This window comes from Mastigoproctus giganteus, chromosome 7 (assembly GCF_048544385.1).
Source record: "Mastigoproctus giganteus isolate SK-2022 chromosome 7, ASM4854438v1, whole genome shotgun sequence".
Classification (NCBI taxonomy): domain Eukaryota; kingdom Metazoa; phylum Arthropoda; class Arachnida; order Uropygi; family Thelyphonidae; genus Mastigoproctus; species Mastigoproctus giganteus.
In genome coordinates this window covers 144,972,464-144,999,323 of record NC_143581.1, presented here as the reverse complement: position 1 = coordinate 144,999,323, position 26,860 = coordinate 144,972,464, and the positions used below count along the sequence as shown (strand labels likewise).

The 26,860-nt window shown below is 37.0% G+C and overlaps 1 protein-coding gene across 1 annotated transcript in view; it reads left to right on the top strand.

Moving 5' to 3' along the window:
* The window catches only part of LOC150083245 (U3 small nucleolar RNA-associated protein 15 homolog), a 192,624-nt gene that overhangs the window by 34,049 nt on the left and 131,715 nt on the right, over positions 1 to 26,860 (top strand). The window contains exon 3 of the mRNA XM_090378448.1: positions 11,555 to 11,678. Coding sequence (XP_090234574.1) covers positions 11,555 to 11,678 — 124 coding nt within the window. The remainder of the gene's footprint in view (positions 1 to 11,554; positions 11,679 to 26,860) is intronic.

Below are 26,860 nucleotides of genomic sequence, written 5' to 3'. Positions count from 1 at the left end.
TTAACAAACCTATACTGTGTCTGAATTCTTACTGCAGTTTTGTCTAGATGATCCTGCAATGCTTTTTTAACCAGTAACTCCATTATTTTCCCCGGAACAGAAGTTAAACTGACAGGTCTGTAAGTGCCTTTCTTATGTTTAACTTCAACAATTTCTCCTCAACTTTGCTCTGTTATTACAAAATCAATGGTCATTATCGTGTTGAAAGAGTCCAGTTCCATCTGAATACATGGTCACCATGGAGGGCATTGTTTCAGACCAAAATTTGGTCTGAAACAATGCCCAGGTAGGATCTGGTGATAAGAATGTGTCCAATGGGGATGAGAGAATCCACTGATGTTCATGAAAACATCCACCAAACCATAATATTGCTGCTGCCACTGGCCTGTTTTCATGCAGTCTTTTTGTAGCTGAACACCTGCTTGCTGTCAAATATGCATCCATCCATGATAATGAAGCTGGAATCTTGATTCATCAGAGCAGGTGACTCTTTTCCAGTTGTTCAATGTCCAGAAATAATTCTCCCATACCCACTGCAGGCAAGGTTTCATTGACCGTTGGTAAACGTGGGCACATGAACAGGTTGCCTATTCTTTAGGCCTGTCTGCAAGTGTGTCCACTGGATGGTGTGCTCAAACATTTTATGGTGCACCCTGGTTGTAGGTTGCTGTTGATTGAGGGATTGTGAACTGGACAGCATTTACCAACTGCCTTTCAGTCAGTTGTGGTCTTCCCATTCCAGCACATTGGGTGATTGCACCTCTCTTTGTACCATTCCCACCACACATCCACTCTGGCAGTTCTTGAACAGCCAACAGAACAATGCTGATTTTCCATGTATTTTGAAATCTGGGAAATGTAGCATATTTGCTTGGTGTACTATATGTAATTATAATTTATTTATCCCTATTTTATGTTACACCTTTTTGGAAGATAACAGCAAAAAGGAAGGGAGAACACATAAAACAATGGCTTTTTAGGGGGTGTTCCCTTAAAAAAACGATAAATATACAGTTCTGAATTTGTACAGGTAATGTTCAACAGAAAAGACGTAAATAAATTGGAGTTTTTTGTACATTTCTTTACAGAAGACTTCGAAAAGTATCACTACTTATAATATCATTGTGAACATTTTTACAATTAAATGAGGAGAGAAAAGAAAAATGATGAGATGTTTGCACAGAAATTTACAAACTATTTGCCAACTGCTTCCTTTAACATTTGTACATTATTTCCCTGTTGGTGTTTTTAAACTCCAGGAGTTGAGTGGAAGGTAATTTGAATCAGACATCTGAATGTAGATATCATTTTTCAATTAGAAGTGGTTGAAAATATGATGTAATCAGACATTTGTAACAAATAGGCATAGCAACAATGTGCACTTTCATGGAAAGAAATGCACAAACAGACATAGCATTTAGCAGTGATAATGGTGCCAAATGTTTATTCATATCATTTATAATCTCCCTCCAAGTTGTGCTAATCGTGGAGGCATATTGTTCAGAAATGGGTTCCTGATAGTAAAATAACAGAAAAAATATGGTTGTGGAAGAACAAAAGCAAGTGTTGGTTAGTGAAATTATGCAGATAGGAAAGAAGAGTCGTGATGGTCCCTTAAAACGTGCCATTTTAAGTGTTGCTGTAACCCAGTGGTGGCCAACCTTTTACATACCATGTGCCAATTTTTTCACATACGAGTTCAGATGCGCTATACAACTCAAGCACCTTTTCTACCTTCTTACGTTCATTGTTGGGGTTGGAAAATAGGGATAGGGATAGGATCTGCTTCGCTTAGGGGAGGAAAAAGAATAACTCAAACTTGCAACTAAATTAAAAAATGTATGCCAGTTTAAAAGACACATGTTTATTGGAGCACCAATCTACAATAGTGAGAGCGCGACCGCTGTCATGGAACCCGCTGATGGTGCTACAGCTGCCAGATCTCGTTTGGTGAAGATAGCTCTGTACCACAGTTGTTGGATGTGATGAGAGAGCTCTGAGCGAGATGGAGCACCGAGAGCGAGATCAGGTTGGAACTTGGAGTCGTCTGTTCTCTCTGCTTGCTAGGAATCCAGGCATATCCTTAATAACCTTTTTAATAAAAGTATGTTTATGAACATAATTAACATTTTTAAATGATTTAATTATTGTATGTAAAGCAATTTCTATTACAGCACATAAACATTACTTACCATTAATGAGACTTTTGAGCCTGTTTGGATTTCGCCAGTCTTTCAATGTTTGGTGTTAAATTTGTTACTGAGAGCAGCAGAGAATTCTTCAAATTTGAATCAGTCATTCGCGACCTCGTTTTGCTTTTGATCAATTTCATGGACGAAAATGCTTGTTCACATCTTTATGTCGTTCCAAAACGACATATATAATTTTTTGCAAATTTTCTTAGTTCTGGGAAATGTTCACAGGGTATTGAACGCCAGAAATTAATCATGTCGGAAGCATTTTGATCTGAAAAAAGCTCATCAAATTTCATTTTTAATAATGAATTTGTTTTTAAATCAATAAGTTCCATTTTTATATTACTAGGCATCTCAGTTATGTTTTGTTCACTAAGTAAAAATGGGTTTATAAATGCGAGCATGTAGTTTTCTTCTTTAGCAAAATCATGAAAACAACTTTCAAATGACACTTGCAATAACTTGATTTTTTCAAGATATTTGGTCCAATTGCTATCATCCACAGCACATTCATTCTGCTCTTTCAAGTGTGGAAATTGACTTAAATCCTGATTTTCTAACTGAGAGATGAACAGTTTTAATTTCATTTTAAATGAATTGATGCTATTTACTAAGCTAGGAAATAATTTATTCATGCCTTGTAGTTTCGAATTTAGATCATTGAGATGACTAGTAAAATCAACTAAAAATGCCAAATCAAATAGCCAGTTGTTATCTAATAATAAGGTTCTTTCATCAGGTAGTTCATTTTTCAATTTCCAAAATCTACTGAGAACCTGTCCTCCAGAAAGCCAGCACACCTCACAATGAAGGACAAGTTCACCATATTCCAAATCTAACAACTCACAATATTCTCTGAATTCTCGTCTGTTTAATGCTCTTGCTCTAATTTTATTCACAAATTTCACAACCAGTAACATAACATGCTGCATATTTAAAGATTTTCCACACAGTGCCTCTTGGTGTATAATGCAGTGATATTTTAGTACAGGACGATTTAAAAAATTTTCAAGCAAAGTTGTAGTGCCATTGGCTTTATCTATCATTGATGGCGCTCCATCAGTACACGCACTGATTAGTTTACTATAATCTAATTTTAGATTTTCTAGGCATGATTATACCTTTTCAGATATGTCTGATCCTCTTGTTTTACCATGCAATGACTCCAGACTGGCAAGTTCTTCAAAGACATTAAAATTGTCAATTCCTCTTATAAAAATGCTTAACTGGGCTACACCACATATGTCTGTTGATTCATCCAAAGATAGAGAAAATAAAGTACAAGAATGGACAAGTTGCTGAGATACATCCTGAGAGAGTTCCTCGATACGTCTCGTAACTGTCTGCCTTGATATAGCAATTTCGTCTGCTTTCCTTTCAATACCGCTATTACCAAGATGGCGTGTAAATATTTGGAGACTAGGCTTAACAATTTCTTCTCCGTCAGAAAAAGGTTTATTTTTTTTCTACAATACTAAAGCAATTTCATAGAATGCTTCTATCATCGCCAAGTCTTCACAACTTACTTTAGCAAATATATTTTGTCTTCTTCCGATTTCTTCCTTTTCCTTAGTCACATATTCTTTTCATAGCTTAGACCCAAGAACGAGCTTCATTTTTCCTTCTATGTTAGTCTGATGCTGTGATTTAGTGTCTATTAAGCTCATGTCTTTTATTGTGTGAAAGAGTACTTTCACAAACATTGCAAAATGGTTTTCTTGATGAACTTGCTATAAATAACAACTCATTTTCCCACTGTTCATTAAATTCATGTTTGATATCACTTTCTGCTTTTCTTTTGCACTGTGGTGGATAGAAGGAATAATAAAAAAAAAAATAGAAAAGTACAAAACTCTAGAGGTCTAAATGTTGAAAAAGAACAAACAGATCACAAGTATATATGTCATATTACACAGAATATCAATTGTTAACTGTCGAAAAATTTCGACGAACTAATGAGCAGGCATGACCCGGGGGGAGGGAGCTCCCCCTACTATTTCTTGAGTTGGCAAAATGCGATTGATGGAAATTTCTCGTAGATGAAAATACCTCAAATTTATCATTTCATTGTTTCCTTTTAACTTGAAAGACTTCCGATAAAGGATCTATTTGTATATTCTCAGTCCCCTGAAAATGTCACGTATTGCATTTTTTTTCCCACTTGTGCATAGAATCGGGCACCGGAGGCAATGGCCGTACAAAAGAATGGATGACTAGGTGCTTGATATATTTTCATAGCCATAGATCCACTTACGATCAAAATTCAGAAATGCATTTTTTTTTGGAGACTATTTAATTTAATTCTTTTGCTAAATTGAGGGAATTGACACATTTATGTGCGTATAAGATGAAAGAAGGTGGTGAGTGTCTTAAGCCATATGCAAAAGGACCTGAAATGAAAGGAAATAGAACCAAAGAATCGGCAATATGGGCTTTGGGTACTTGAGAAATTTTATGGTGAAATGCGGCACTTGTAATCTTCCAAAGTGCCACGTTTTGTGCAAGTGCCATAAGTTGGCCACCCCTGCTGTAACCGAAGTGATTCAAAGCTTTATCCCAAAAAGAATGGTTGCAGAGTTTGCTGTGTGGAAATTTGCCTTCAGCCAGCAGGTAGTTGATTTGTAGAGTTCAGTAGTTTGAATGACTTCACAGAAGAACTGGACAAACTGTTAGTGAGTTTGGACAGGTGATACTAGAAAAGTGTTGGCTTCTTATTTTTTCTTTTCTTTTTTTTTTTTTTTTTTTTGCTAATGCTGTATGAGCTTGCTTTTTTTGCATATTTTGCTACTAATAATAGTATTGCAAGTTTCAGTGTCACATTCCACTAGAAATATTAAATCACTTCACATGAATTTTATAAATGAGGAAAAACTATTGAACAAATCACTTTTTATCCTTCTTGGGTGATAAATGTACATGACTGCATTATAGAAAAGTTTTAAAATCATGTTTTCAACAAAAGAATTAAAATTTCTCTTATACTTTACAAAATTTCTGTTATATTGTCATACATGTCACAAATTTTATTGCAAAACTGATAACCAGACCATGGCAAGATGAGAAGCAGTCCAATCTCTCAGTGGACAGTGTTCTTTTCATTCTCAACATATGCATTAAGTTTAGGCTTATGTATATAAACAAATACACTATAAAAATAATGCTTAAAACTAACAAACAAATTTCTAAATGTACAATGACTTAAACATTTAGGTATGCATAATGCTGCCTTTATTTATAGAAAGCATTATTTAAAAAGATTCAGTTCATGTAAAGTTTGTGATTGTCATTGCTAACTATTAAAACATAAGAAAATAGAGAAGTCCACTTCTTTTTGTCTTAAAAGATTTTTACTTTTGTAACAACTCTAGTTACATACTTCTCCTCTTATAAATGAAAACACATCAATACATCAAGGATTATTTTTTTTTAATGTGCTAAAAATTTAAATTTATTAATTCAGAGTGTGTGGTGTGATTGCTTTGTTTACTTTCTACAATCCTTACAGTATATGTACATACTACGTTTAGCACCAGTTCTGTTCTTTAAATTATGTTCATGTCTACTACAGTCACAGAACTTGTGATTGTAACAGACATAACAGAACCTTGTGAGTTCGTTACTCAAAATAGGAACATTATCTGCAGCACTAAGTTATTCTGTGTAACTGGGATGATGACAAATGATTTCTAGCTGATTTGCTGACTAAACTAGATTTAAATTCTTTTAAGTACTGTGAGAATTCAGATCACCTCTAACACTTCCAAGATATTGATTAAGAAGTCCTGTCTGCCAGCAAGTCTCACTACAGTATCTTACTCCTTTTGCAACTCTTGTCACATTATTAATGATTTCCATTCTGGACAAAAAATCTGAAGTTCTGTTTTTATTTTCTGACAGGTAAGATATCTCAATGTTGAACTCTTGAATTTCCATGGCCCACACTTTTCATCTCACAATATATTTACAGAACACCTACGAAGCACGAGTTTAGTAGGAGCCAAAGGACTGTTTGCTAATATTTTATTATATATGATGCACTATGCATCAGGCGCATCTTTATTTCCAACACATATAAAGCCGAAATTCAAATAACTGTCATCATACTTTCATTTTGGTCTTTTGTTAGTTGGTTCTTAAGTGTGACAATATTGTGTTTGCTTTCATTGAGCACAGTTGCAATACTAGAAGTACTTGCTTCTCATTTTCAAGTTCCTTTTTTCAACCACAAATCCATGGTCATTTATTTTAATAATAATATTTCAAAATACTAATAATTATCAAAAATAAATTATGCAAGAAAGTGAGTTTAGTTATGGTATCGGTTCGCTTCCACCTCTCCTTCAGCCTGTGTACTCCAGGCTAAATCACATACGAATGGCATTTAGACCACTACATTTCTACTTTTTCATAGATGGCATTACCTCTATGCATATTTTTCTGTGCAAAGCCCACAAAAATAAAGTGTTCCGTGGTCTATTTGATTATTAATCTATGCCAGTATATTAATAACCGAAAAAAAATAATGTTAAAAAATTATAATGATACAAAAGTGGTGTATGCTACAAATATGGGAAATTTGTTTATTTTATTATTTTTTTATTTTTTCATTATTAATTATGAAATTTCGCGGAACACTTATTCACGTTTCACGGAACACAGTTTGGGAAATGCTGCAGTAGAGTGTAAATAATTTGAAACCTTAATAATCTGAACAAGCCAGCATCTATGCATCTATTTATTTTTTATACTGGTACCATAAAATAATTACGGTAAGCGTCGGTTTTTGTGATCATGTGTGCGAATTGAATTTTGATTCAATTAAACAGCAATTCTAAGCAAAAATCAGAGGAATATTGTACACAGGCTATAAAAATGAAGATTTTATATCTTGCACAAATTTACTCTTTTATTACCTTACCAATTAACAAAATTAAATGATATATGAAAATTGACAAACAAACTGAATTCTGTCCGACTCAACTATCTTGCTAAAAAAGAGTGATAGATCTGATAGCAAAGAAACCAAGTTTGAAAATGGTGCAGAAAAAATTATTTTGGTTAAAGGCCTATACATATGTGTCATTGTGGCTGAAGTGACATGAGTGGATCTCCTGAATTGTTGAATGGAAAATTAATGTGTAAGGTAACCTTGTTGATGGTCCTGAAATACAGCATAAAAACGGGGATCTCCATTCGCCACTAGCATGGAAGGACTATACCATGCAGAATTAGAAGACACAATTATGTCACCCTAAAAGGGATTTGATGATACCCTGAATTCTAAACCAACTAAATGTTGAACCACATCAACAAAAATTCTAAATGTTGAACCGCATCAACAATTATTGATATTCATCAACAATTCAGAAGTTGATGAATCAACTTCTGAATTGTTGAGTGGAAAGTTAATGTGTATGGTAACCTTGTTGACGGTCCTGAAATACAGCATAAAAACAGGGATCTCCATTCACCACTAGTATGGAAGGACTATATCATGCAGAAGTAGAAGACACAATTATGCCACCCTATTGATATTCATGCAAGAATTAGTGGCATATATCCTTATATTTTAAAGAAATTTTGAACTGATGCACAATGACAGGTATATTTATTTAAGTGAGGCAGCAAGTTGAGTGTATTGAACCACTGAGGCTAATTATGAGAGCATCACTGGACTCGGAAGTAATTCCGCTGGATTGGAAAAGTGCCAATGTGTCTCCAATACATATGGGCTGTTCTAAGAGTGAAGTGGGAATTACTGGCTGGTCAGTCTAACTTCAGTAGTAGAGAAAATCATGGAGACAATGATCAAGGATGGAATTCAGGATCATTTAGATAGAAATAGAATTCTGAAGGATAGACAACATGGTTTTGTAAACGGAAAATCATGTTTAACTAATCTGGTTAGCTGTTTTGATAGGGTCACTCAAGAGCTGGACTTAGGGAATAATTTTAACATAATTTATTTGGATTTCAGCAAAGCATTTGACTCAGTCTCACATGAGCGGTTGCATTATAAACTGGAACAGATTGGAATCACAGGGAAAATCCTTAAGGTAGATGGCTTTAGGGCAGGAGATAGGGAGTTGTGATTAATGGTTATTCCTCAGATTGGGTTGATGTAAGAAGTAAAGAAGTAGGGTTCCTCAAGGATCAGTATTAGCACCACTGTTGTTTTTGATTTTCATAAATGACATTGATGAAAGGATAAAGGGTGTGATGTCTAAATTTGCAGATGGTGTGAAGATTGGTAGAGTATTTAATGATCATCTCCAAGCAGAGCTTCTTCAGAGTGATCTAGACAGACTTCAGGGATGGTCAGAAAATGGCAGCTATGCTTTAATCCAGCAAAGTGTAAGGTATTACACCTGGGGAACAGTAACCCCAAAATAACTTATACACTTGATGGAGTTGAACTAAAGCCAGTAGTGGGGAAAGGGACTTGGGTGTTACGATATGGTCAGACATGAGGTTCTCTGAGCATTGTAGACAAGTTGGAAGGAAGGTCCATGGTGTCTTGTCGATGATTTATCGAACAATTGCTAGTAGAGATAAGGATGTCATAATCTCATTATATAAGACTATTGTTAGACCACACTTGGAATACTGTGTTCAAGTATGGATACCACACCTAAAGAAAGACATTATGCTTCTTGAAAGGGTCCAAAGACTGGTGACTCGGCTAGTGAGATTGGGAAAAGGGCATCCATAAGAGGAAAGACTTCGGATATGTCTTTGAAAGACTTCGAATATGTCTTCGAATATGTCTTCGAAAAGGGCATCCATAAGAGGAAAGACTTCGGATTGCAACCCACATATGCAAAGCTTGGAAACTAGGCACCTTAGAAAAGACTTGATTGAGGTGATTAAGACTCTGAGAGGCATAAGTAAGATGAATGAGGACAAAATTTTCATGGTTCTAAATGATTTTTGAACTTTGGGCCATACTTTCAAGTTACGGGGGGGGGGGGGGGGGCAGACGTTTAGACTGGATTGCAGGAGGTTTTATTTTAGCCAGCGACTTGTAAATTACTGGAGTAAGTTACCTGCTTGGTGGTAGAGGCTGGCAGTTTGGGAAAATGCATAGGTTGTCTATTTCCTTTTCTCTTATTAATTTTTTTTTTTTTTTTTTTTTTAAATTTTCTTATTATTTTATTTTTATTTATTTTTTATTTTATTATTAGTTTTTTGGATGGTGCAGCATAAGCCATAGGATTCCCTGCACCATGTGGCCATTGCTAATACTAATACTAATATCGGTAGTAACTTATATGGAACGTTCAACTCCTGCATTTAAGGCATCAATCTTTCCTGAAAAACTTCAATGGCATTGCTCTAAATCTCTTCAGGCATTCTGACATTGCCTCTTTATCCAACAGAGGGGAAAGATTGGTCGGGTTTCTACTTAAGAGTTCTTGAAATGAATGTCCTCTTAAGAAATATCTTCAACAGTTAATAAGTTACTGTATTATGAATGCTTAGAGCAATGGTCTTCAACCTTTTGTTAATAACGGCACCCCTAAATCATTTTATTTTATTTATTTTATATATATATATATATTTATATATAAAATATTAAAAAATATATGTTATATATGATAGTTATTACAATAATATAATTATAAAAATTACATTTAATAATACAAATTATATATATATATACAGTATATAAAAATTTTATTCTTTATATAGAGGTACTAAGTAAGCATTAATTATAGATTATCACAAAATTAAAAAGATACTGTACAACTTTTTATAATGAAATAAACATATAAATTTTAAAAAATAATAAGTTTAAGTAACTTAAATCCAAATTACGTGGCACCCCTGTTGTTGCGGCACCCTAAGGTACCGTGGCATCGCAGTTGAAAACCACTGGCTTAGAGGTATTTAATTCCTGGTGTCATTCATTTTGTTTCTCATCTCCATTTGTAGGGAAATTGTTAAATCCAGTTTCCAAGGCTAGTTTTACCAAAATTGGAAACTTCTGCAGTTATCAACAGGTAGTCTGGTCCCAAGATTATCTGTGCTGGTGTGACCAAGAGTTTCTCATACATAGGAAATTCCACCTTGAACTCTACATCATTTCTAGACAGTGTGATATCCAAGTATGTCAGCTTGTTTAACTTGCAGTCATCTCCAAAGGAGAAGGCCTTAAACTGACAGGAAAACAGTTCTGAAAGTTTGTATTGGCTTCCAAATGCAAAAACTCTTTTTTCTGCTTATCTACAAAGTCCCAATTTTCTTCTTTGAAACCTACAGTGAACTGATGCTCACTTCTTTGAAACCTACAGTGATAGATGAAATGCTCCACAAACTGTTCATCTAGTCATTTGATATCCCGGTAAGCCTTTCAGATACTAGGTGGTGATAGAAAAGGTCCACTGATTCACTAGTTTGCTGGAAATGGCACATGATGTATCGAAATTAGTCATAACTTGGAGGTTTCCAGAGAAATAGTTAAGTTCTGACATCCTGGCCTCCCTTCCATACTACCTGCATGCTTCCAAATAAAAGTATCCCCCAAATTTTGCACGATTTCTTTGTCTTATCTTAATACTTGGTTAAGGCACCTCTGTAGCCAGGTGGGAAGCAGCAGCAGTGCGTAGCACACGCTTCTTGATTAGACCGGGGTTCGAGCCGATCACCACCAAATACGGAGAATGCTGAAAGGTCAGGGAATGACCACCGCATATCTCCGGAGCAATATGGCCTTAGTTGCTAATGCTCCTAAAAACCAAATAACAAACAAACAAATAATACTTGGTTGTTCCTGCAGTTCTCAGTATCTTTTTTTTTTTTTTTATAACTAGCATTATGTAATAAAGTAATTTGAATTTAGGTTTACGGTTTTTTCTCTATTAATATTTTACTATAAAATTTTTAATGTTATCCATAGAAAAGGAGACAGTTTCACAAGATGTCTGCTTTTTTTTATTATTATGTTAATTTCATTAAAGGTTCAATTTATTATGCTCTTTCAGTGCAATTTAATATATTATTTCATAGGATTGCAGATGCGTATTTTAAAATGAAAGCACTCACTGCACTTTAAGTAGAGTATCTGTGTGTGTAACTGCTTTCGAGCAGTCACACTAAAACATGCTACATAAGTTGGTACAAGAAATTATATAAGCAGATACACCAGGTATAGGATGCACAACAATAAGGCAGTACTCAATATTTGATTTTTAGTTGTGTTTTTTTTTGTTTTTTTTTTTTTTATAATCATACTTCTCCAGTAGTGATGTAAATTGCATATAGTAAAAATGATATTGGAGGAGTAATAAGATCACAATGATGACACCCTAATATATTTTTTAAGTTTAATTTTATAGAGTCCAATTTTTTCTTTCTAGTCCTACTCACAGATGCAAATTCAGTAGTAATGGTATCCATGTGATAAGTTTTTCTGATGATAAGTCTGTTCAAATATGGGATATTGCCTCCGAAACTCGCCTGTTAAGTTTTGAAGAACATCAGGTATTTTAAGCTCCTTTTTGATTTAAATAATTAAAATTAAAGTTTATGTTGTGATTTCTTTTAAATCAGTGCCAGTCTCAAGGGACATAATAGGTGACCTTCAAAAATAACTATTGCACATTCACCATTCATTAATGATTAAATGTCTGAATTTTTCTGCCTTCTTAATATAGTCAAACTTCTGTTTGAGATGTTTTTGGAAGTGAAAAATTGTTCACTTGAAATTATATGTGCCAAGAATATAATCTGTCGAGCCACATGCATCTCTGTGCTAGGTTTGCTTTCAGCATTTTGTAAACAACACTGCTTCCATGTGTTTGAAATTAGCAAGTCAGTGATGTCACCTGCCCCCAGAAACAGTCCAGCATATCTGTATGATGCAGTTATCACCCAGATGGAATATACACATAGATATGACCAGGTTGCCAGGATAATATAACAAATGCCTCTGCTACAAAAAAAAAAATAGTTATTTATGCTTAATTGTTGTTCAAAATGTGTTTTTATAATAATAAAAAGTTTTATTATTATAAAACTTTTTCTCCTTTGTGGAATTTTATTATTTTTATTATTATTATTATTACTAATAGTAACTCTAGTCGAAGAACTCTCTTACTATCCTACAGGCATAAAGGATTGCAGCTTTCTGGAGTTCCATGTTCTCTGAGACGCCTATTGCTGCAAGGTTCTTTATGCAGGCTCATTGGCACCATGGCAGTGGTTTTCATGGTGGCTGAGATGGTCATTACTTGTTTCCTATGACATGTTTCTTTGACTTTCAGTTTTAGGTTTGCATACTTCCTAATCACCTCTGCAAAGGTTTACTGCAAGTTGCTGGTTTTGGGCACCACTTTGTCGATCAAGTAAATAGCCATTTCCTTCTTACCGATGAGGGTTGTGTCTGGTATTTTGTGCAGGATGATCTTGTCGGTTATTATGGCGTGGTCCCAGTCTAGTTAGTGAGTAGGAGTCTCAAGACCTGCCTGGGGATCATACTTATAATATGGTATACGTTCTTTGATCAACTAGTGGATTTGCACTAGCTTCTGATATATTGTCCTGGCAACCTGGTCATGTCTATGTGTATATTCCATCTGGGTGATATTACTGCATCACACAGTAATATGCTGGATTGTTTCTGGGGGGCAGGTGGCATCTTTGACATATGTCATCAGTCACTCTGGGATCTTTGGCAATGTATATCCTGTAGTTCCTATTATTGATTATTTGGTCTTGGATGCCAAGCACGAATCCTTCAGTCTTCAAGAAGAGCCTCCTGTTCTTGAGCCATGTGTTGAAAGCCATTTTATATGTGTAGTCTTGATGAGGTCATGGAGTGCCTTCTTCACCCATCTCTTTGTTTTTGTTTCTTCTATTTGTATGAGTGGGATATCCTTGTTGAGGTTGAGCAGTGTGTATCATTTGGCCATCTTTCTTATTGCTTGGTAAATTGACACTGTTTTCATGGTGGTAATCCCTCAGGTTTTTAATCACATTTTTCCCTTGTTCAGTGAGGTTGGTCAAACCGCTCCCTCCTTTCCGTGTTATGATCAGTCTCTCGATGGCCACCTTTGGGTGGTGTTGGTGGCCATTGGTCATCATTATCCTGGTTGAGCTCATAATCTCCTCCAACTCAGCATTGCTCCAGCCTATGTTCCCAAAGGCATATGTTAGTACTGAGGCCGTGTAGGTGTTTATTGCTGTGATCAATATGTATTTTAACTGGTGAGCCTGCATCATTTCCAGATATTTATTGTTGTCTTCCTCTGTCATGATACAGTCCGTTGACCTTGCATTTGTGTAGGCCAGATTTCATCCTGATGTCAGTGTTGAACTCTTCGGTGATCTGGAGTAACTACTGGAGTTGATTCTCAGTTGCCACATAGTTTGATGTCATCCATCTTCATCAGGTGAGAGGCAGTATACAGGTTCTTCCTACCTCCTTTCCCAAGGGTCTAAGATAATCAAAGGTATCATTGTAAAATATTAGCATTAGCATTAGCATTAGTAGAGGCATATGATGCAAGAAAGCAAGCTTATTCAGCATCAGCCAAAAAAAAAAAAACCCTCTCCCACTTCACCCCTCCGTTCGTTCGAAATACCTGTCCAGTTGAGCTTTAAATTTGTTTAGGCTATCAACTTCAACAACAAGTGATGGAAGTCGGTTCCACCAACCAACCACCCGCTGGCCAAAGGCAAATTTCCGCACATCTATCCGACATCCGTCCTTCCTCAATTTGAATTTATGCCCTCTGAGGTGATTATTCTGAGAAAGATGAAGAATCCCATTGGCATTGAGCATGCTCAAACCATTCAAAGCCTTATACACCTCTATCAGATCACCTCGCCGGTGCCTAGTCTCCAGACTCTGTAATTTGCAAAACTTAAGCCTTTCTTCGTAAGAGCAACCCTTTGTTCCATTTACTAATCTTGTTGCCCTTCTCTGTACCCGTTCCAGCAGCTCTACATCCTTCTTGAAATGAGGCCTCCAGACCTGTATACAGTACTCAAGATGTGGCCTAACCATTGCCTTATACAAGGGAATAATCACCTCCTTATCCCTGCTAGAAAAATTCCTATATATCATTGACAAGACACCATGAGCTACTCTTGCAGCTCGTCTGCACTGCTCAGAGAACTTCATATCTGCCTGCACAATTACCCCCAGGTCCTTTTCATTCTCCACCACTGTCAGTGTAGTACCGCAGAGTTCATACATTGCTCTGGGATTACTGTTACCCATATGTAGTACTTTACATTTGTCAATGTTAAACTTCATTTGCCACCTCTCAGCCCATCTGTTCAACCTTTCCAATGTGTTGTTCCAAGTAGTCTTGCCTTTTGCAATTGGCAGATTGAAATTTTATCTGCACCCAGTGGATATTCAGCCAGTACGCACCGGTTGTTAAAATGTCTAAAAATTTTCGTACCAGTTATTGGACAGAGTCTGACAAGTTTACTCACCAAGGGGGAAAAGTCCCTGTTGATTTTGGCCTGCACTGGGTGGGGGAGTGTTGTAGTGTTGCCAATCACACCATAATGTATAATTTCAAGGCCCATAGGTTTGCTTTCTAAGGTTGGTAACTCTGGCAAGGTGTGAACTCCTTGTAGCAAAGGTAAATAACACCCACACAAGAACTACAGAAAATCTCTGCAAAGTTTACTGTGAAACTAGTTTGCTATTACAGCATTTGTTAACCATCTTTCTTGTCTTCAAATAGTCAACAAACTTTAACATCTTCCATTGGATACCCTTGTCAGTATCATTTATAACAATTAGAATGAGAGGGGATCTAACACTGGTTACTGAAGGATCTCAGTCGTTACCCTGGCCCACCCCTGAAGAATAACCATTCGTGACACCCATCTATTTCCTGTCTTTTAGGCAGTCTATGATTCAGCATAAGATCTTACCAGTGTCCTCCAGTTTATTTAGCAATCTTCCGCGATGGATAGCATTAAATGCTGCATGAAACTCTAGATGTGTAATATAATAATCATTACCTGTGTAATGACCACATCACAGTAATTTGCCATATTGGTCAGGCATGAGCTCCACTTAACGAACTCATGCTTGGATCTATTCATGACATCATCCTTGTCAAGATGGTCTTTAGTCATGTCCTTAACTATGGACTTCATGGTATTCCCTAACATAGAAGTTAAATTCACTGGCTTATAGTTAACCACCTCCTCTTTAACACCACCTTTGTGGATTGGCGAAACAGCACTTCTCCAGTCCAGGGGAATTTTCCTGGAGTCCAGTGATGCTCTTATTAATATTCCCAATGGTTTGATACACTCATGTACATTATTTTTAGTTACAATTGAGTATATCCCATCTCTCTTCCCCCCCCACTACTGGTTCACCCCCGCTTCAGTTTCAGTACCTTTTTCTAAAAAGTGCTTCTCCGAGATCAGTATATCATTTATTTTACAGCAGTCTAATTCCCTAACGTTCCTTGGAGTTTTGATCTTGCTGTTGACTTCAATTAATGATCTCATCTGCATTTTTTGCTGGGCTGTCTATGGACCATTTGTTGCAGCCAGTTAGCCCATTGGATTTATTCCCTTTCTTTTTTTCATTATGAGAAGAACTCCTTATCCACGTTATTATTTTCCTTTGCTAATGCTTTCTCATAATTAGTTGTGCATCTCACTCCACCACTAGCTTTATTACAGTCTCTTATGCTCATACCAATTGGAATCACATGATTGTCTGTAACTGTTTGATGCTTGTGTGTGGGTTTTTTTTTTTTTTTTTTTTTTTGCGTCAATCAACCTCTTAACATTAACTGCCATTCCATTTTGTTTACTGATTACTTTGATTGGCATTTGTGGCTTTGAGGTTAAATTCCTTATAGTCCCATCTCTTCAAATTGTATTTCTCGCCGCTACTTTTGACTATATAGCTTTTTTTTGTTTGACACAACTTATACTTGTGGTATTGTGGTCACTGCCTGCTATTGTTGCTTCACTCTCAAGTTTTTGATACAGATACAGTTAGGTTCCTTATTGAGAACCAGAATATTGCAGACTATGTTGGACAGATAAGTAGCAATTATCCAGTTCATTTGAAGACCTGTTACCCCATATACTCATGAGTGGATGCATCCCACAGTCCATAGGAGTGACATCAGTAAGGAGTGTATCGATATCAGGCAACAACTCAGCATTCTTGTGGGCCTATATGAGAGCTTGAAGGACAGGGTGGATGCCCTCGAAGAAACTAAATTGAGAGACCCATCAAGCTCTCAGCTGCCCACATCAACGCCAGAGCTTGCACTTGGGCATCACGTGACACAGAGGCAACTCCCAAGGCAGAATGCACTGGTCCCGAAGGAACTAGTAGTTGTTGGTGACTCTATTGTCAGGGAAACGGGGAACATGCTTTGTAAAAAGGATAGGTGGAACAGGACCAGGGTATGTCTGCCAGGGGCAAAGGTTGATGACGTTGTAGAGCGAATGTCATCTTTTAAGGGCACAAAAGGTGATATAGTTGTGCACGTTGGCACTAATGATATTAAGAGTAGGAGACCGGCTGAATTACTTAACAAGTACAGGTCACTGTTGAACAAAAGCCGAGAATTAGGGTTGAATTTGAAAGTGTCTGCAATTCTGCCCAGACACGATAGGAGGGAGTATATGATGAGAGCCTTGTCGATCAATTCGGCCCTGGAAAGATTGTGCAAGGCTCTAGGGGTAGAATTTTTTTCAGCCTGGACTGTACTTGTTAACAGGAGAGATTGCTTCTACAGGGATGGGATACACTTAAATAGAAAGGGTGCAAGAATATTTGCTGATGCTATCGAGGCAGTGTTAGGTGGGTCGGAAAACTGCTAGCTTGGGGGAAGACAAAGACCAATAGATTGACAGTAGCCACTGGCAGAGGTGAAAGAGATTCTTGCACTGCTTCTATTAGAATGAGCAGAAGCCTGAAAAACAAGATGCATGATATTTCAGAGACTGCTGGGAGCCATTGCGGTACAAGTAAACACATGGGTTGTGTTAGGGTAGCCAAGAATAGAAACAGGTGCAGGTATACTTGCGTGTACGGCCGACCGGGCTAGCCGAGTGGGTAAAAGTACCTGCCCGGCAACCCAAAGGTCACGGGTTCGATTCCCGCCTCGGGCTTGGATCAAAGTACAGCAAAAACCTTGGGAGGTGCAATATGGCCACAGAAGCCGATGCGCCAACAACTACCAAATCAAAAAAAAAAAAAACTTGCGTGTACACCAATGCTAGGAGTTTAGTAAACAAATTTGATGAATTTGAGGTATTGCTCAAAACCTCAAAGGCAGATATTGTTGGGATATCAGAGACGTGGTGTCACACAGATATAAGAGATGCAGAACTGGAATTTGGGGAGTACAACGTCTACAGAAAGGATAGGAAGGGGGGAGGGGTTATGCTATTAATTAAGAAACACATAAAAACTAAGGAAGTGAAGCCAGTCAACATCGCTGGACAGTGCAGTGTTGAGTCAGTTTGGTGTGACATAAGCATTGGGAGATCAAAATTGAGAGTAGGAGTGTGCTATAGGCCTAATGACTCTGATGAGTATAATAAGAAACTGTACAGGGAAATAGAGTGGGCCAGTAAATCAGAGTCTTATAATAGGAGATTTTAATTTCCCAGATATTGACTGGAATTTGGGAGCTGGTCACTCACACACTAGCAGGGCTTTTGTGGATTTATTGGATGATTGTTTTCTACATCAGCATGTTCGTGAGGCAACTAGAGGGAGTAATACTCTTGATTTGATTATCAGCAGTGATTCTTCATGCATTAAGAATCTGCAGATAAATGAACCACTAGGTGGCAGTGATCACAGTGTGCTGAAGTGGGATTTACTCAAAGAGGTAACTACCATTAGGGGTAAAGGGAAGGGTTATTGCTTCTGTAAAGGCGACTACGATGGACTGAGACAGTATTTAAATTCTATACAGTGGGACCAACTGATGATGTTACCAACAGCAAATTCAAAATGGGAAGCATTCAAAGAACTTATCTTGGAAGCTACTAGGCTTTACATACCAACTAAGAAATATTGTTCAAGGTTTAGGCCAAAATGGATGTCAGATGAACTAATGAGGCATATGGCAGAGAAGAAAAATGCATGGGATACTTACAAATTAACACATGACATAGAAGCCTATGATAGATACAAGTTCATATGCAACCAAGTTACAAAGGAAGTTAGGCAGGCGAAGGCAGATTACGAGAAATCCTTGGCAAGGGATGCAAAGAAAAACAGCAACGAGTTCTTTACTTATGTAAACTCTAGAAGGAAGGGGATGAATCAGATTGGTCCACTTGATATTGATGGGTGAACTGTTGATGATCCTGCTCAGGTAGCTAACAAACTAAATGAATATTTTGCATCGACATTCACACATGAGGAGTTATTCAGCGAGGGGAATGCCAGAGGTGTATTCAACTCTAGCAGTAAGCTACAGAATCTTGAAATAACTGGGAGTAAAGTGGAGGAGAAATTGTTGAAGATAAACACAAGAAAGGCACCCGGGGTGGATGGGATCTATCCAGTTATATTAAAGGAGGCAGCAAAGGAAGTAAGCAAACCCTTAGCCATAATTATGAGAGCTTCCTTGGACTCAGGGGAGGACCCCAATTCACAAAGGAGGATCAAAGGCTGACACAAGTAATTATAGACCTGTGAGCTTAACTTCGGTTCCAGGAAAATTAATGGAGGCACTGGTTAAAGAAGCACTGCAGGATCATTTAGACAAGACTCAGTTATAGCTCGGACACAGCATGGTTTTGTTAAGGGGAAGTCTTGCCTGACCAATTTGATTGGATACTATGATGCAGTTACAAAAGAACTGGATGCAGGGAATAGCTTTGATATTATATACTTGGATCTTAGAAAGGCTTTTGATACTGTTGCACATGGAAGACTGCTACACAGATTGGAGCAGTGTGACATTGGAGGCAAATTGCTGCTATGGATAAAGGGGTGGTTGAGGGGGAGAAGACAGAGAGTGGTAATCAATGGACACTGCTCATCTTGGACTAATGTTATTAGTGGAGTCCCTCAGGGCTCAGTGTTGGGTCCATTATTGTTTTCTGTATTTATATATGATATTGATGATGGTATATCAAGCTTAATGTCCAAGTTTGCAGATGATACAAAGGTTGGCAGGGTTGTCAAGGACACTACTGACACTATGCTGCTGCAACAGGATCTGGAAAGGTTGAGCAGATTGGCTGAGAGGTGGCAAATGAAGTTTAACATTGACAAATGTAAAGTACTACACATGGGAAACAGCAACCCCAGAGCAACGTATCAACTCTGTGGTACTACACTGACAGTGGTAGAGAATGAAAGGGACTTTGGGGTGGTTGTGCAGGCAGATACGAAGTTCTCTGAGCAGTGCAGACGGGCTGCAAGAGTAGCTCATGGAGTATTGTCAATGATATACAGGAAGTTTTCCAGCAGGGATAAGGAGGTGATTATTCCCTTGTATAAGGCAATGGTCAGGCCACACCTAGAGTACTGTATACAGGTCTGGAGGCCTCATTTCAAGAAGGATGTAGAGCTGCTGGAACGAGTACAGAGAAGGGCAACAAGATTAGTGAATGGAACAAAGGGGTGCTCTTACGAAGAAAGGCTTAAGTTTTGCAAATTACAGTGTCTGGAGACTAGGCACCAGCGAGGTGATCTGATAGAGGTGTATAAAGCCTTGAATGGTTTAAGCATGCTCAATGCTGATAGGATTCTTCCTCTAGCTCAGAAAAATCACCTGAGAGGGCATAAATTCAAATTGAGGAAAGACAGATGTAGGATAGACGTGCGGAAATTTGCCTTTAGTCGGCGGGTGGTTGGTTGGTGGAACAGACTTCCATCCCTTGTCGTGGAGGTTGATAGCCTAAATAAGTTTAAGGCTCAGCTGGACAGGTATTTTGAACGAACAGAGGGGTGAAGTGGAAGTGGTTTTTTTTTTTTTTTTTTGGCTGATGCTGCATAAGCTTGCTTTCTTACATCAAATGCCTCTACTAATGCTAATCACCATCCAGTGAAGCATATATAGTGATCGCAGTGTCTGCCAGTTAGTCAGTTCAAAACCTGTGCAGTGGGGAAATGAAGGGACCTGACATCTTTGAATGGAGAATGTTTGTGGTGTTAGGAAGCCAGGAGAGCCAGTATCTCAGCAACAGCAGGCATTTTCAGCTGTTTGAGGGCTGCTATAGTGAAGGTGTGGTGGTAATGGCCTGAAGAGGGATGCACAGTGATAAAAATTCTCAGAAGAGGAGACCACTACTGATTAACAGTTGAGGTAAACAGCAGTTGGCATGTGCTGCCAGGGACAATGGATGGCTCACTATACCTCAATTAATAGAAGACTACAACCATGGTGCACAGAGAATCAAGATTCCAGCTCAATCATGCCAATGGATGGGTGTGTATTTGATGACAAGCAAGTAAACAGCTGGAACCAGATGGCATGATTGGCAAAATCGGGCTGGTAGCAGTGGTGATATCCTGTTTCGGTTGGTGTTTTCATGAAATCATTAGGCCCCCCCTTATCCCCAATGAACCCACCCTCACCACCAAATCTTACCTTCACATTATTTTGGACCAGGTGTTGCCCTACGTGGTGACCATGTATCCAGGTGGGTAGGAGCAGCAGTGCACAGCACACGCTTCTTAATTAGACCAGGATTCGAGCCTGTGACCACCAAATATGGAGGATGCGGAAAGGTCAGGGAATGACCACCGCATATCCCCGGAGCAACATGCCTTAGTTGCTAACGCTTATAAAAACCAAATAACAATATCCCCTGAGCAATATGGTCTTAGTTGCTAATGCTCCTAAAAACTAAATAACAACAACAGCAACCCAACAAGATGGCAAATGATGTTTAACATTGACAAATGTAAAGTACTACATATGAGAAGCAGTAACCCCAGAGTAACGTATGGATGGGTGTGTATTTGATGACAAGCAAATAAACATACTACATGTGGAAAGCAGTAACCCCAGAGTAACGTATCAACTCTGTGGTACTACACTGACAGTGATAGAGAACGAAAAGGACCTGGGGGTAATTGTGCAGGCAGATATGAAATTTTCTGAGCAGTGCAGATGGTCTGCAAGAGTAGCTCATGGTGTCTTGTCAATGATATACAGGAATTTTTCTAGCAGGGATAAGGAAGTGATTATCCCCTTGTATAAGGCAATGGTCAGGCCACACCTTGAGTACTGTATACAGGTCTGGAGGCCTCATTTTAAGAAGGATGTAGAGCTGTTGGAACAAGTACAGAGAAGAGCAACAAAATTAGTGAATGGAACCAAGAGTTGCTCTTACAAAGAAAGGCTTAAGTTTTGCAAATTACAGTGTCTGGAGACTAGGCACCTATGAGGTGATCTGATTGAGGTGTATAAAGCCTTGAATGGTTTGAGCATGCTCAATACTAATGGGATTCTTCTTCCTCTTGCTCAGAATAATCACCCCGAGAGGGCATAAATTCAAATTGAGGAAAGACAGATGTAGGATAGATGTGCGGAAGTTTGCCTCTAGCCAGTAGGTAGTTGGTTGGTGGAACAGATTTCCATGCTTTGTTGTGGAAGTTGATAGCCTAAATAAATTTAAGGCTGAGCTGGACAGGTATTTGGAGCGAATGGAGGAATGAAATGGGAGGTGTTTTTGTTTTTTTTTTGGCTGATGCTGCATAAGCTTGCTTTCTTGCATCATATGCCTCTACTAATGCTAATAAAGATAACATCCCTCTGTCACAAAGCCAGCATTATGCTTGAATAGTTCGAGAATCAAGTCCAAGCATTTATGTGCTCCCTTTTCTGCCAAATTCCTCCGACATGAAGTCAAACATTTGTGGATATGGCGGAATGCAGTATTTGGCAGTCCATGCCACCGCCTCACTTTATTGCTAAACTATGGGATATCTTCTGTTCAGTCAGTGTAGGATACCTTACACAGACTTCTGGAGTCAATGCCATGCTGGTTACAAATGGTTATCACTGCAAAATGCAGCCCAACATACTGTTAATTAGGTGGTCATGAATACAGTGTGTTTCCTGTCTATAGGAGGATGGTTGCAGTTGCCCATAATGAGATAGCCATACCTTTTAGCCTATTCAGCTTGCTTAAAGAGATTTTTGTCATGCTTCTCAGTCATTTGGCATATAAGACATAGCCATGTGGTCAGGAGTGCAAGTGCAGTAGCACACACCCTTTGAGTGGACTGGGACTCAACCGCGTGACTGCTAAATACGATTTATATTGATCGATTTATTGTAAACTCCACTGACCTTGTGGTCATGCCGGAGTATAAACAAGAAAATATACCTCTTCTAACATCTTCCCTTTACTACAGTTCATTTCACATTACACTGAACATATGCAATACCTTGACCTGAATCAGGTCAGATTCTTATCACCTTCAAACAGTTTTTGATCAGAAGCATCACTCCTTTGCCCATCTGTCCATTCCTCTCTCTCCTCGTAACACACAGTGTTCCCTGAAATTAAATTCTTTGTCTCAAATCTCTTGAGTGCATATTATGTTGGTAAGCCTAACTACATCACCTTTAGTTGACTTGATCCAAAGCTCAAATTCATTTAATTTTATTTACAGTACTCCTAGTATATATAGACAAATTAAGTTTTACACTTTTCTGCCTTAGCAGAAACCCTTGCACATCCTCTGTTTAAGTTAACACCAACTTTACAAAATAAATTCCATCTACCAATTAAGGAGTGCCGTGTTAAGAGAACTTTCCCCACATAAGCTTTGCAGAGTCCCACAAGCCTAGAGTTAATCCACAAGACCTTTTAATTTACGCAGATCTGTAGTGGACCTGCCATTTGGAATCAAAAGAAATTTTTAAAGCTGTAGATGCTGTTTGAAACATATTTAAGGAATTTTTAAAGATGCACAAACTGTATTATGTCCTTTAAAATAAAAAGGCTTGCAGTGCACACACACAAACTGCATGTAAAATCTTCATGTTAAAAAAAAAATTCCACAAAGCTTCCTTCAATATCACATAGTTGGGTCTATAGGGTAGTTCTCATCTGTCCATGTTTGAGGAATCAGACAGCGTTCATCATCTTGGAGTCCTCACACACTGAAATTTTATCCTGTTTTTATTTATTACAGTAGCTTGTTCCGTTTATGTTTCTTAATTTTAAATATCCTTGTTGAAGATACAGCTCTTATTTTTGCTTGCTCGGTTATTACTGTGTACAGTATGTGTAGTATGTATGTAATACATCAACAGTTTTGTATGATTGCTTATAAAAAACACTGAGCAGTAAATCTGCGAGGGTGGAAAAAAGTCCAACAGCTTTATTTAGAGCATAATACCCCAGCTGTGTTACATAATTTTTCAGAGCATATGTATCTCTTTTGATGTTACACCTGGAATGTAGAAATCTCTTGGAACTTTATAATTGGAAGATTAACCTCTTTTTTTTATTTATTTTTTTACTCTAAATTATATCAACTCTAAGAATAATTCTTCTGAGCTTAGGATACAAGTATTTGATCATATTCTTTAACTGTATATCAAAGTTTTGGTTGAATCACTTCCCTTTTGATACAAACTAGTATCATTTACTGGTTTTGGTGGGAAATTTGAACTACAAAATTGTTCTAGCTTGTCACCTTAAACTCTTAATCCTTCTTACAAGTGTTTACAGTTTAGAAAGTGTAAACAAATAGGTTTTTCCAAAGTATACTGTTTGAGGTGACTCTTTGCACTCCCTTGTTTTCAGATTTCCGTTAAGTCGAGCCAATTGCCATTATTGATGCAAGGCCATTATAAAGTTCTCATATGCAGTTACTGTTGCTTATTTTTAAATATTATTCATTGTTAAATCTTGAAGATTAACTTTTGTGTATGATAAGTCATATTTATCATAAGCAAATATGACATATTTTTTGATCGTATATCAAAAAAGTTATAATGTGAATATTATTGTGTTCTAAAATCTTAAAATGCCTTCTAATTCATTTGATGTTAGAATTAGTAAGTGGTAAATGATGGAAAGAAACAAGCTTTTTACAGCATCAGGAAAAAAAAAAAAAAAACAACCTTTCCACATGATCTGTCCATCCTGTCTAATAATTTGTCTAGTTCTTAAATCTCTTATTCAAATTTCCCACTTCCACATCAGATGGAAGTTTGTTCCAACAGTCAACTAACCTCTATGCTGAAATTAAATTTCTGCACATCTGCCCTGCAACCATCCTTCCTCATTTTAATTGAGTGGTGGTCCCCAAAAAGTGTAAAAACAGTGAGGGGGCATCTAACGGGTGACCAACTTTCTTTTTAATTTTTGGAAAACATTTTTTGGATTTATGCATTCTGCTTAGAAAGTACCAATATCACATCTTTTCTTAATGGATTACAGTAGTTTATTTTATGCAAATTTTTTATTAAAACATAAAATTAATTTGCAAAAAAAATAAAAATATATTAATTCTGGAAAAAAAAATTAAAAAAAAACTTTTTTAGACATGAATCTATAGGCTGTTCCATTTTCGAGCTTAAAAGATGGTTTAAGCCAGTGGCGTGCAAACGTATTTCGCTCGCAATCCTCTTTATTAAATATAAAATTGATGCCACCCCTTGTTGTAAACCTCGAGGTGCGATGACCAGATTTTTAGAGAAGAAAAATGCCATTTTATAAATTATGTAGTAGAAAATTTTATTCGAGTACTGAGAAAGGAATAAAATAATTGTTTAATATTTTCATTGAATATGGCAAAAACAATAAATCAAATTCTTATTCTTCAATTAAGATTACAAATCAATAAAAAATGAACAGTTACAAAACAAAACAATTAACGAGAAGGACACACCCGATAACCAGTAATATTTGGTGCAATGTTTGAAATTACTAATCTCATGTCATCTTCTGGTTCAAGTCTGGAATGGGGTTTTTTTTTTTTTTTTTTTTTGTTTCTATAGCTGTTGATTTTGAGAAACCAATCTCACATAAATATGTAGACCAAAAAGATAGCAATGTTTGTATCGCCATTTTCGATAATTCTGGATACTCATCTTGAAGAGAAAGTCAAAATTTTTTCCAAGTAGTCTTGGAAAGAGCACATAATGCTTTGTCAGACGACAAGTCGATAAAACCTTCCTTAGCTGACTGGTAATTTTGAAACATGAAGAAATTTCAAAGGGATCACGAATCCAATACAGCTTTTTTTTTTTTTTTCTGGAGATACATTAAATCATTTGGAAAATTTCTTAATTAGCATTGTTAGGTGGGTGACAATGATATACCTAAATTGTAACATATTAATATTATAACAAAATCAGAAAAGTGTGGGAACAATTCAGTATTATTATGCTCATATTCAGTTTTCCCAAGGTTAAGCTTCCCTTTGAAAGTTTCTATTTTATCACTGGTGTTCAAAGAAAGTGCATCACCCCTTAAAATTGTAATTGTCAATTGTCATCTGAATAGTGTAAGTATATGGTAATATTTCTTACAGATTGCATCAGATAAGATTGACACGCGTAGATGATGATGTAGTATTTCATCAACTGTTACTTTGATCCAGTGCTTTTTTAAAAAAAAAAAAAATAGGTGCCGGTATTCATCCTTTGCTATCAGGCAAAATTGAAAATTAAAAGGATATGTACTCTAAAATTTTTTTTTTTCTCCTGATGTTATTACTTTAGTAGTAATGTTTTTAAGAATAAGAACAACAAATTAAGTATATTAGCACAACTTATTAGGCATAAATTTTTTATTCAAGTATATAAAAAAATAAGTAAAATAAGTTGTTGTTATTTGGTTTTAGGAACATTAGCAACTAAGGCCAAATTGCTCCGGGGAATTGTGGTGGTTATTCCCTGACCTTTCCTCATCCTCCGTATTTGGTGGTCACAGGCTCGAACCCCGGTCTAATAAAGAAGTGTGTGCTACGCACTGCTGCTCCTGCCCACCTGGCTACGGAGGCGCCAGTAAAATAAGTAAAAAATAATAACATAAGTAAAAATAATTTCATAATAAAGTTTTTGTAGAATATTGCAAAATTTGATTAAGTTCTCATCCGACACCCTATGCCAGGGGCCGGCAACCTTTTTTGAGTGAAGAGCCATTTTTGATCTAATTTAAAAAGAGAGAGAATCCGAAAAGCTGCAACTCAGTTCAAGCTGGGAGAAGGGGGGGGGGGGGGTTAGGCGAGAATTTTTTAAGAAATGGAATAGAGTGGGAAGATGTTTATTTAAAAATATATATATATATATTTTTTTTTTTTTCTAATATTATTTATTAATACAGTAAACCCCCACTGTTCACGGTAATTGATTTAATATAAAATGAATTTTAAAGCACCATGAACATTTTCTGCCATAAAAAAAAACATGGGCGTGGCAAAAATTATCTTTCCCTGTCAAAACAACGCTCAGTGGTGGGGGGGAGAGGGGTGACAAAATTGCGAGCGTGGATGTTTCTCGCTAATCCTTGTTCAGTATGTGTTTATGCACTTGCCATGGAAGTTTTTGTTGTTTGCTTTTAATTTATATGCTTATAAATTGAATAAATTTATAAATTGATATGCTTACAAAAGTGATAAATCTACCGTTTTGCAGTGTAAAACAGATCCTTTCGAGTGTGTTAACGGAAGAAAGTGACTTTATTGTGGACAAGTTCTTTCTAACTCGTACAAAAAT